This window comes from Thalassophryne amazonica, chromosome 6 (genome assembly GCF_902500255.1).
Source record: "Thalassophryne amazonica chromosome 6, fThaAma1.1, whole genome shotgun sequence".
In the NCBI taxonomy this organism is placed as follows: Eukaryota; Metazoa; Chordata; class Actinopteri; order Batrachoidiformes; family Batrachoididae; genus Thalassophryne; species Thalassophryne amazonica.
Window position 1 is genome coordinate 124,177,739 of NC_047108.1, and position 12,799 is coordinate 124,190,537.

At 47.9% G+C, this 12,799-nt stretch overlaps 1 protein-coding gene across 1 annotated transcript in view; it reads right to left on the reverse strand.

Moving 5' to 3' along the window:
• agrn (agrin) overlaps positions 1-12,799 on the reverse strand; it is a 945,905-nt gene that overhangs the window by 323,538 nt on the left and 609,568 nt on the right. The window contains exon 8 of the mRNA XM_034173355.1: positions 10,786-10,992. Coding sequence (XP_034029246.1) covers positions 10,786-10,992 — 207 coding nt within the window. The remainder of the gene's footprint in view (positions 1-10,785; positions 10,993-12,799) is intronic.

Genomic DNA, 12,799 nt, shown 5'->3' on the forward strand with positions numbered 1-12,799 from the left:
CATGTAGCGAGATGTCGTGTTATTTCTTAATTTAGACATCACGATCACTTATGGACATAGGTTTAACAAGCTTTAAAGTTTGAACAAGTTCACCACAAGAACCAGCATAAAAGTTTCTAATTAACAGAAAAAGTAGACAATTATTTTTCATTACAGTTGTTGCAGAATCTTTTGCATTTTTAATATAAAAATTTTTAATATAAATATATTTTTAATATAAAAATTCCATCCTGCAGTTTTAATATAAAACTGCAGGATGGAATCTACTTGATTCATACCTTGTAGTAACAGACAGAGACCAAGGTGCTTAGTGGTGACATACTGCTGAGGTTCCCACAGATGTCAATTGACACCAATGCGTCTTTTCTCTGTACTACCACTATATCCTGTGCATTCGCATAGTCAGAACTGTGTGTATATTTACACACATTCCTAAGTATGAGTGCAAGGTGGTAAATTATACATTTTGGTTTGAAATGTCCATAACCACAATTTAAGCACAAATACGTGCGTATGAATGGTTGATGAATGAGAACCCCAGATGGGAACCGCCCAGGCAGCCAATCTGGCCCATTCCCACTTCTGCAAAGTAACTATCTCCTGCAACGTGGTGAAATGCGGGTGTCACCTCCAGTTGTTGAGGTCCTCCACACTGAGACATCTGGATACCCCCCAGAGAGATGCACCATGTGGCCAAGATGTTGTATCTGATGATTTTTTGGACCAAACTGCTCAAAAGCCAAGGTCACACAGACCTATCCTGTTTTTAGACATAATTCTAATGTGTTCAATCACCATGATGGAAGACATGAGGAAAAAACCCCCCAAAGCTAAAAAAAAAAAAAAACACCTTGTTGAAGTGTGCTGCCAGGTGATAAGAAACATCTCTTTTTTTCTTTCAGGGTCAAAAATCTGTTATTTCCTCTCTCACTGTCCAAGGCAATGCAGACGGATTCACTCTGCACACTGCCGTGATTCACTCTCGGTAAATCCATCACATGCCTCATGTGTGCTCATACATTTTGAAGATTTTTGCCCAATTTAATTAGCTCGACACCATGTAGCATTGGTGGGCAATCATGTGCCATGAAGGGCCGAGACACTGCAGGTTTTCCTTTCAACCAATCACCTCAGCAGGTGATTTCATTGATGATCAGGTGTTTATGTTCAAGGGAGAAGCTCATCAGCAACCCACCTGCTGAGGTGATTGGTTGCATGGAAAACCTGCAGTGTCTCGGCCCTCGTTGCCCACCCCTGCCATGTAGCATGGGCGTCTATAAATGGATCTGCTTAGGTATCAAATCTTTTCCTGTGGATAAATGCTGTCAGGGCATTACAGGGACGTAGGCACTGTGCACAACGAGTGCACTGTGCACGATGAGCGCGCTGCGCATGATGAGCGCGCTGCGTAGGAGGCCCGGTAAGGCGATGTGACGATAGATTGACGACAGTGTCAGAAGTGGAGAATTCAAGCCGTCTGAGATGTGACGGGGCGATCGATCACCCCGCGACACCCGTACAACTCACTCAGCCGTCAGAGGTGCAAAAGAGATCGTTAGTTATAAAATATGAAAAATTTGATGCACCAAATTCTTCTATTTCACACATATTAAATTTGCCTGAAGCCTCCAGCTGATGGTGTGTGGCAGAACGACACAGTGGAAACATCGTTCTCTTGGAGTTGAGAAGCGCTGGAGTTTTTCGAGCACTGATGTCATCGGGAGGAGCTTCTATCTGCAGTATAATCTGAATTTAAGTCCTCCAAACATCATGACGGAATAGGCGATGAGGAGAGCAATGCAGGCTGGCGCAATCTGTGCCTGCATATCATCTGTTTGACTAAAGCAACAGCCTCACTGGGCACCTACACTCATCTCTTTTGATGTTTAATTAAAATTGAATCGGGGTGGGGAGTGGGGATGGTATTCTGTTTGGAACAATATGCAAATGTCGAGAAAAATACATTAAAGAAACATACAAGCAGTCACTGACGGCTGTGATGTGCAAAGGAAAGAAGGATGGGGAGCGAAAAAGTAAAACGGCTGAACAAACTGGGCGGGCTGGTGGGGGGGGTGAGTCGTGGGGGGGCAGACACACGCCATTTACAAGAAATAATGAAACACATCAAAACACATAAGTGCTCAGGCTGCTGTTCCTACTGTGTAATTCATACACAACTCAGACTGAGTGATGCTAGTGAACGCTGTTGCCCCGCGATGCTGTGGTTCCGGAGAACTTGGTATTAAGTTGCACCCCGACGCCCAGAGGCCAGACACATCACCCGTGTTTTATCAGCCTCCGTCACAACAACAGAGGAAATGTGGAGCTGAAACGGAGGCAAAATGCTACAACACCTTTGACTGATTTGTTGATTGAGGAATGTGTGACAAAAAACAGCGTGAACAATTTACATGTCATGCACGGTGTGAGGCTCAATGATAGAATAGAGAAAAAATGGATCTGCTTCACAGTTATCCTCACTTTAAACAAGCATTCAAATCGCACCCAAAACAATCACAGGCGGGATAACCCGCACAAGACAGGAAGGAGCGGGAAATACAAATCTCTAACTTATGTTTCTTATGTTGCAGAGGAAGTTATGTGTGTCTTATAATAGGTTAACTGAAAAGCAAACAAGCTGTTTTTATTCATTTTGGTGGAAAAAACTGATAGTTATAGATAAGTATGAATTGGGCTCCTGTGCACGAACGTTGTGTACGGACGCCCAATCCGTACATGATGGTGAACTATATAGGTTTTGCCTATATTATGGCAATCCCTCAGTGGTGAGGAACATAGTCTCTTGACAGATCTACCATCCAGGATTGATCCAGACACGCCTGTGTGTGGATCTGTTTAACGTAGGAATGTCACTGCAAGCTGGCAAACACACGGTGCTTGAGATCCTTAGCCTGGTCCAACAGCTGGAAAATCCCAGACGATCGGATATAGTCCGTGGGCCAAATCAAAATAATGCCCTAATTAAGGAGTTGGCTCCACCCCCCCTGTAACTTTAGTTTGATGGTTTCAGCATGTTCCTGGGTCATATGGGATAACATTTTCACTTGTCGTTCGCACAACCCGGCAGGAAATTTTGACAACAGCATTTTGTAAGCGAGGGGTCAGTCAAAAAAGCCGATTTCATGTCTTTATATCAGGCCAGCTAAAAAACATGTTTTGTAGTTCCAGGTTTTTCAGAATGGTTGGATAGCCACCATAAAGGATGTAATGACTTAATTAAGCCATTAAACTCATATATTTTTCCATTTATCTATTGAAAAATGTAATTTTTCTGCCGTTTTGTGACCAATTTTTCATTCTTTCAGTGCTAAAAGTCTAGAATAATCATTAATTCCTAAAATAACTAACTATTTTTCATTATTTATTTTCATTGTTATGTTTTTGTATTATTTCAGATTTCAGGCACCTTTAGTTTAAGCAAAAATTTGTATCCATATGGTTTATTATCCATCCATTTTCTTCCGCTTTATCCGGAGTCGGGTCACGGGGGCAGCAGCTCAAGCAAAGCCGCCCAGACCTCTCGATCCACACACTGGGTCTTCCTCGGGGCCTCCTCCCAGTGGGACGTGCCCGGAACACCTCTCCAGCGAGGCGTCCAGGGGGCATCCGGAAAAGATGCCCGAGCCACCTCAACTGACTCCTTTCGATGTGGAGGAGCAGCGGCTCGACTCCGAGCTCCTCCCGAGTGACCGAGCTCCTCACCCTATCTCTAAGGGAGCGCCCAGCCACCCTGGGGAGGAAACTCATCTCGGCCGCTTGTACTCGCGATCTCGTTCTTTCGGTCATGAGCCAAATCTCATGACCATAGGTGAGGATCGGAACGTAGATCGATCGGTAAATCGAGAGCTTTGCCCCCCTACTCAGCTCTCTCTTCACCATGACGGTCCAATACAGCGACCGCATCACTGCAGATGCTGCACCGATCCGTCTATCGATCTCACGCTCCATCCGTCCCTCACTCGTGAACAAGACTCTGAGATACTTAAACTCCTCCACTTGAGGCACGGACACTCCACCGACCTGAAGAGGGCAAAGCCCCTTTTTCCGGTCGAGAACCATGGCCTCGGATTTGGAGGTGCTGATTTGCATCCTGGACGCTTCACTCTCGGCTGCAAACCGCCCCAGTGCACGCTGAAGGTCCTGATTTGATGACGCCAACAGAACCACATCGTCCGCAAACAGCAGAGATGAGATTCTGTGGTTCCCAAACCAGACTCCCTCTACACCCTGGCTGCGCCTAGAAATTCTGTCCATAAAAATAATGAACAGAACCGGTGACAAAGGGCAGCCCTGGCGGAGGCCAACGTGCACTGGAAACAGGTTTGACTTACTACCGGCAATTGGAACCAAGCTCCTGCTGTGGTTGTACAGGGACCGGATAACCCTTAGCAAAGGACCCCGGACCCAGTACTCCTGGAGCACTCCCCACAGGGTGCCCCGAGGGACACGGTTGAACGCCTTCTCTAGATCCACAAAACACATGTGGACTGGTTGGGCGAACTCCCATGAACCCTCGAGCACCCGATGGAGCGTGTAGAGCTGGTCCAGTGTGCCGCGACCAGCACGAAAACCACACTGCTCCTCCTGAATCTGAAGTTCGACCATCGGTCAAATTCTCCTCTCCAGTACTCTGGAATAGACCTTACCGGGGAGGCTGAGGAGTGTGATCCCCCTATAGTTGGAACACACCCTCCGGTCCCCCTTCTTAAACAGAGGGACCACCACCCTGGTCTGCCAATCCAGAGGCACTGTCCCCGATCGCCACGCAATGTTGCAGAGGCGTGTCAGCCAAGACAGTCCCACAACATCCAGAGACTTAAGATACTCAGGACGGATTTCATCCACCCCAGGAGCCTTGCCACCGAGGAGCTTTCTAACCACCTCGGTGACTTCGGCCTGGGTAATGGATGAGTCCGCCTCTGAGTCCCCAGTCTCTGCTTCCTCTTCGGAAGACATGAGGATGGGATTGAGGAGATCCTCAAAGTACTCCTTCCACCGCCCGACAACATCCCCAGTCAGGGTCAACAGCTCCCCACCCGCACCGTAAACAGTGCTGGTGGAGAGCTGCTTCTGCCTCCTGAGGCATTGGATGGTTTGCCAGAATCTCTTCGAGGCCGACCGATAGTCCTTCTCCATAGCCTCCCCGAACTTCTCCCAGACCCGAGTTTTTGCCTCTGCAACTGCACGGGCTGCGGCACGCTTGGCCTGCCGGTACCTGTGAGCTGCCTCTGGGGTCCCACCTACCAACAAAGATAAGTAGGACTCCTTCTTCAGCTTGACGGCATCCCTTACTTCTGGTGTCCACCAAAGGGTTTGGGGATTGCCACCGCGACAGGCACCAGAGACCTTGCGACCACAGCTACGAGCAGCCGCATCAACAATGGAGGTGGAGAACATGGTCCACTCGGACTCCATGTCTCCAACCTCCCCTGGGATCTGGGAGAAGCTCTCCCAGAGGTGGGAGTTGAAGACCTCGCTGACAGAGGGTTCCGCCAGTTGTTCCCAGCAGACCCTCACGATATGTTTGGGCCTGCCAGGTCTGACCGGCTTCCTCCCCTCCCAGTGGATCCAACTTACCACCAGGTGGTGATCAGTCGACAGCTCTGCCCCTCTCTTCACTCGAGTCTCCAAGACACGTGGCCGAAGGTCAGATGATACGACTACAAAGTCGATCACTGACCTCCGGCTCAGGGTGTCCTGGTGCCACGTGCACTTATGGACACCCTTGTGCTCGAACATGGTGTTCATGATGGACAAACTGTGACTAGCACAGAAGTCCAACAACTGAACACCACTCGGGTTCAGATCGGGGAGGCCGTGCTTCCCGATCACCCCCCTCCAGGTCTCACTGTCGCCGCCCACGTGGGCATTGAAATCCCCCAGGAGAACAATGGAGTCCCAAGTCAGAGCGCTATCTAGTACCCCTCCCAGGGACTCCAGGAAGGTCGGGTACTCTGCACTGCTGCTCGGCCCGTAGGCCGAGACAACGGTGAGAGACCTGTCCCCGACCCGAAGGCGTAGGGACGCGACCCTCTCGTTCACCGGAGTGAACTCCAACACTTGGCGACTGAGCAGGGGAGCAATAAGCAATGCGACCCCAGATCTCCGCTTCTCCTCATGGGCGACGCCAGAAAAATGAAGCGTCCAGCCCCTCTCCAGGAGTTGGGTACCAGAGCCCAAGCTGTGCGTGGAGGTGAGCCCGGCTATCTCTAGTCGATATCTCTCAACCTCCTGCACAAGCTCAGACTCCTTCCCCCCTAGCGAGGTGACATTCCATGTTCCAACAGCCAGGGGCTGTGAGCATGGACCGGGCCGCCTTGCCACCCGCCCTCGACCGCCACCCAATCCTCTCTGCACCCGACCCCCATGGCCCCCTCTGCAGGTGGTGAACCCACAGGAGGGCGAGCCCACGTCGCTCTTTCAGGCTGAGCCCGGCCGGGCCCCATGGGCTAAGGCCCGACCACCAGGCGCTCGCGCGCGAGCCCCAACCCCAGGTCTGGCTCCAGGGTGGGACCCCGGCTCCGCCATACCGGGCGACATCTCGGCGCTTGATCTTTTACTGGTCATGGAGTTTCTGAACTGCCCTTAGTCTGACCCGTCACCTAGGACCTGTTTGCCTTGGGAGACCCTACAGGGAGCACAAAGCCCCTGACAACATAGCTCCTAGGATCATCCGGGTACGCAAACTCCCCCACCATGATAAGGTGGCAGCTAGAGGGGGAGCCATTATTATTCATTCCATAATAACTCTGTTTTTAAATTTGCGCGATTCTTGTTTTGAGAATACAGTAAGTCATAACAGGAGTATGGAGAAATTGTCATACAATGTGTAGACCAGTACTGGAGCCATAGTTAAGGTTTGAGCTTTCATATTTTATATGTTTCTTCAGACTACAGTGAAACCGATACTGTATGGCTCTTTAATTAAGATCTTGTACTGTAGTTAAGTTATATGACCGAACAATTATTTCTCTGTAAATAATACATGCATATGTTCATTGTGTATTTCATCTATGTGTACCTACAGGTTGACTGCAACCACACTACCTCCCAAGGTATGCAGGATTTGGTGAACTTTACATCGCTCATGGTTCAGAGTGTCACAAGCTTGCAGCAGGGGAAAATGGCCTGGTCTGCAGCAGAGTGGATGAACTGTGTACACAGCAAGAAGAAGCTGACACACAAATTCTGCTTCTTGCAAACCATGCAGCATCAGGTGGACATGAATGCATTGTGTTAAAGTCCCCAGATACAGATGTTGCTCTGCTAGCCTGTACTTTCATCAGCCAAACAGATGCCAGGATCCTCTTCTGTACAGGAACAAAGCAGAGGCAGAGGTACATTGACAATAGTGCCATTGGACAATCACTTGGTGAGGACTTGTGTGAAGCATTACCAGGAATGCATGCCTTGACAGGGTGTGATAACACCAGCTCATTTGTAGGCAAAGGCAAGAAACAGGCATTCCAGCTGGTGGAGTCAGATACAGATCTGTGCAATGCCATGAAGATGGTTGGCAACTCATTCAATGATGATGATGAGCGCCTAAAAGGATGTGCTCGGTTTGTCTGCTCCTTGTATGGGCACAAGGGAGAGGACACGGACAGCGTCAGGTACAAACTCTTCTGCAACAAAAATGCTCAAACCTCCCATCTGCCACCCACCAAAGATGCACTAAGGTACCATGTTGCACGAGCCAATTATCAAGCATGTATTTGGTGTCGGTCTCTGGATGCGGCTGCTCAAACACCCAGTCCAAACGCCCATGGATGGGATGTGGTTGACGGCCACATCTCGATCCACTGGATGGATCAGGAACCTGCACCACAGGCCCTTTTGCAACTCATCTGTTGCAAATAAAGAAAAGACCACTGTGCAGGGGGCAGGTGTTCATGACAAAAAAATGTCTTGCCATGCACAGATGCTTGTGGCTGCACCGACTGCATCAATACTCAGAACACTTATGTGACTGACACTGACTCTGATGATGAAGATTGAACACTCTCAACAGAGAGTTAATGCTGTACTACAGGACATTCACTAATAGACATATGTGTAGTAAGATGGCCACCCACAATTCATGTATATTTGTGGAGACAGAGCTATATGGCATTAAATATATAATGTGACACATCTGGGATATTATGCATACTAGTAGCACATGTACAAAGATCAGAGACAGTTATGGAAATAGTTATATGCTCATTATTCTTTAGAGTTTGTTTTATACATATTTGTATGTGTTTGATAAGATTACATGAATAAAGCTGTTTAATATATATACTGTTGTGTGGGCCGCTGAAGAGGAGGTACTGCTGGCCCACCACCACCAGAGAGCGCCCTGCCTGAAGTGTGGGCTTCAGGCACGAGAGGGCGCTGCCGCCTTTCAGGAACAGCTGGGGTGACAGCTGTCACTCATCAACTATGACAGCTGTCACCAATCTCCTGGTCATCAACCACACACACAAAAGCCGGACGACATCTCCACCTCGTCGCCAAGATATCGTTTGCCTTTGGAGGTAAAACTCTCAGCCGTGTTCAGTAGGTGCTACTGGTATTGTTATTGTGTTCCTGTTTTGGAGGTGGAGGTGTCTTACCCACCATTAAGGAACTGTCGCTGCTTGTATTTGCTGGGTGTACACACACCCACACATAACTGTTTCTGCTTCCTGCCAGCAGTACCAGATCCGACAGCCGGAGACGGTGGCCACCCGGGGACTCGGAACTTGGTGGCTCCAGTATTCTGCGGGTTCGGTGGCAGTGGAAATCGTGTGGGATCTGGCTCTTCTCTGGACAGACGTCTTCTATCCTCGAGCCTGCCCACACGTCACCTTTGTACATTTGACTCTGTCCAAATTTTGCATTTGTCTGTATTTCGTTGTGCACGCTTCACAACAGTAAAGTGTTGTATTTTTGGCTCATCTATTGTCCGTTCATTTACGCCCCCTGTTGTGGGTCCGTGTCATTACACTTTCACAACATATACCTTAGACTTGTATCTTAGATTTATTTATCAGCATGTCATAATATTATTTTTTGGATAAAATAAAAGCACCATCTTATCAGATAATCAACTGACTTAAAGCAAAAACAGTATTGAAGTAAATATTAGTACATGAATTACTATTTATTTTACAGTTTTGGGGCTGAAACTCAGGCATGATTTGACAAAAAATTAACTATTAAGCAGACAAATGGAAAAATATAAATTTTTACTGGCTCAGTTAGGTTAGTATCACACTTTTTTGTGGCTATCCAACCATTCTGAAGATCCTGGAACTACAAAACATGTTTTTTAGCTGGCTTGATATAAAGACATGAAATCGGCTGTTTTGACTGACCCCCCGATTATAAAATGCTGTTGTCAAAATTACCTGCCGGGTTGTGCGAACGACAACAAGTGAAAATGTTATCCCATATGACCCAGGAACATGCTGGAACCATCAAACTAAAGTTACAAGGGGAGTGCGGCAAAAGTGTACAATTCATGATTCATCCCACGGACTAATATCTGAGGACCTGCTACAGCCTTCATCCACCTTCACAGCTGTTGGGTTACAAGACGTCACCTCTTCTGCCTGATCTGCCATTGAGGACTTGTTGTTTCACCAGAGCTCCGTTAGCTGTCTCATGTTCAGGGTTCCTGTTCGTTCCAGGGTACCATAGCGACCAGGGGGCACACAAAGTCCCTGCCGTATTTCGCCCCAACAAGCAATCCCCTACTTGATCCATTATGCAGGTGTTACATTTCGGATGAGGGGTTGGGTTATGATACCACAAAACATGCATGAAGAGACCCTTTAATTTTCATACTGATTCATCTACTCTGGGTGTAAAGTGCATAACTGCAAAGTGTTGGTAAAACACTTCAGAAGAACACAGACAATCCTTTTATGATGGGGACTGTTGGGGAAGCCAGTAGGATTGGAGTTGGCATGCAACACAACGTGCAGAAGGAAAAGGGGTCAGAAGTCAGCTGTATTTGAGCAGAAAGCACTAGCATTTGTTAGGGAAGAAACACACACAGGGAGAGAGGAAGACTTCTCCAACCTCATGGATCAGATCTTTGCAGGGGTTAAACAGGAAGAAAGACATTACTGATACAGAGACATAAACAGTGAAAGGAAAAACACAGCAGTACTCCTGTTAGGTCCAGGTGGAGAGGAGCTGACGTGGAGAAGGGCTTCACCCGTCAGAATCCTCTTGATGAGGTCGCCCACTAGGTGACCTGCCCCCTTTCCACTGTTGGCTAAACAGCCAGGAGGACGGCCACATGGACAAAGACAGACAGACACATTGACTGACGCACTGAAACAAGAAAGAACAGCTTTTTATACAAGGAATAAGACAAAAAGACAAAGACAGAGGAATAAATATGACAAGAGCCACCGAAGTGGAAGAACGGCACAGCTGGAGGAACAGAAGACGACGAACCGATGAATGAAACATGAAGGTGGTGTTCAATTGGGTGTGGGTGTGTGATGGTGTGACAGAGATGAGGAGATGGATGGGACGTGAATGAGTGGCAGCGTGAAGGCTAATGCGTCCTGTCTATCTGAGCTACCCTTCCCACCGAACCATTTGAAACATACGGCAGTAACATTTAAAGCACAGTTGGCCTCAGACAGAACAAGAAAACACACTGAATATAGAGTACATATAAGCAGAGAACCACAGAAGAAGGGGTGGGACAGAGAGGAGACAGCACTGCTAAAGGCTCAAACCAGCTGCCACCCCTCGATCCCATGCTCCAGTTCCACTCACCACAAGGCCCTTGGTGCTTGATGGGGATGGGCTTCCGTCTCAGGCACTCCTCCTTGCGCCGTAAACAGTCGTTGCTGTAGGTCTGGCCGTCCCTACTGCAGATGGGCTTGTAGGTGCCGTCACACTCGATGGGGTCGCAGGAGCAGCGTGACCTGAGTTTCTCCACAACGCAGACAGCATTGAATAGGCACTCCTCCTTGCATTGCTCTGGGGAATGAGGGGTAGAAAAGAAATTAAAACATCTTATATATACCTCATTATTATCCCCCACTGTTCAAACAAAGTATCAGCAGGGACACCATATAAATTAGAGCATCATGCAGTCCATCCTTCTGAACATTTGCCACTATATCTCCAAAGCTCTTGGGCCCAAAGTAACCAAACTTGGTGCATGGGAAGTCCCAGTGGGGGGACTGATCACCATGGCAACAGTGACCTGATTTCCATATTAATTAAGTCACAGGATCAGTGAATGCAAAATTACATTTTATCTCATCAACTATATTACTATATTACTTGAGTTAGCTGAACAAAATTATCACGCAACCTATGATTGACTCCACAGAACCCACAAATATCACCATTTCCCTCAAATATTGTTCACAAACCAGTCTAAATCTGTGATAGTGAGCACTTCTCCTTTGCTGAGATAATCCATCCCACCTCACAGGTGTGCCATATCAAGATGCTGATTAGACACCATAATTAGTGCACAGGTGTGCCTTAGACTGCCCACCATAAAAGGCCACTCTGAAAGGTGCAGTTTTATCACACAGCACAATGCCACAGATGTCGCAAGATTTGAGGGAGCGTGCAATTGGCATGCTGACAGCAGGAATGTCAACCAGAGCAGTTGCTCGTGTATTGAATGTTCATTTCTCTACCATAAGCCGTCTCCAAAGGCGTTTCAGAGAATTTGGCAGTACATTCAACCAGCCTCACAACTGCAAACCACGTGTAACCACACCAGCCCAGGACCTCCACATCCAGCATGTTCACCTCCAAGATCATCTGAGACCAGCCACTCGGACAGCTGCTGAAACAATCGGTTTGCATAACCAAAGAATTTCTGCACAAACTGTCAGAAACCATCTCAGGGAAGCTCATCTGCATGCTCGTCGCCCTCATCGGGGTCTCGACCTGACTCCAGTTCGTCGTCGTAACCCACTTGAGTGGGCAAATGCTCACATTCGCTGGCATTTGGCACGTTGGAGAGGTGTTCTCTTCACGGATGAATCCCGGTTCACACTGTTCAGGGCAGATGGCAGACAGCGTGTGTGGCATCGTGTGGGTGAGCGGTTTTCTGATGTCAATGTTGTGGATCGAGTGGCCCATGGTGGTGGTGGGGTTATGGTATGGGCAGGCGTCTGTTATGAACGAAGAACACAGGTGTATTTTATTGATGGTATTTTGAATGCACAGAGATACCGTGACGAGATCCTGAGGCCCATTGTTGTGCCATACATCCAAGAACATCACCTCATGTTGCAGCAGGATAATGCACGTCCCCATGTTGCAAGGATCTGTACACAATTCTTGGAAGCTGAAAATGTCCCAGTTCTTGCATGGCCGGCATACTCACCGGACATGTCACCCATTGAGCATGTTTGGGATGCTCTGGACCAGTGTATACGACAGCGTGTACCAGTTCCTGCCAATATCCAGCAACTTCGCACAGCCATTGAAGAGGAGTCAACCAACATTCCACAGGCCACAATTGACAACCTGATCAACTCTATACGAAGGAGATGTGTTGCACTGCATGAGGCAAATGGTGGTCACACCAGATACTGACTGGTATCCCCCCCAATAAAACAAAACTGCACCTTTCAGAGTGGCCTTTTATTGTGGGCAGTCTAAGGCACACCTGTGCACTAATCATGGTGTCTAATCAGCATCTTGATATGGCACACCTGTGAGGTGGGATGGATTATCTCAGCAAAGGAGAAGTGCTCACTATCACAGATTTAGACTGGTTTGTGAACAATATTTGAGGGAAATGGTGATATTGTGT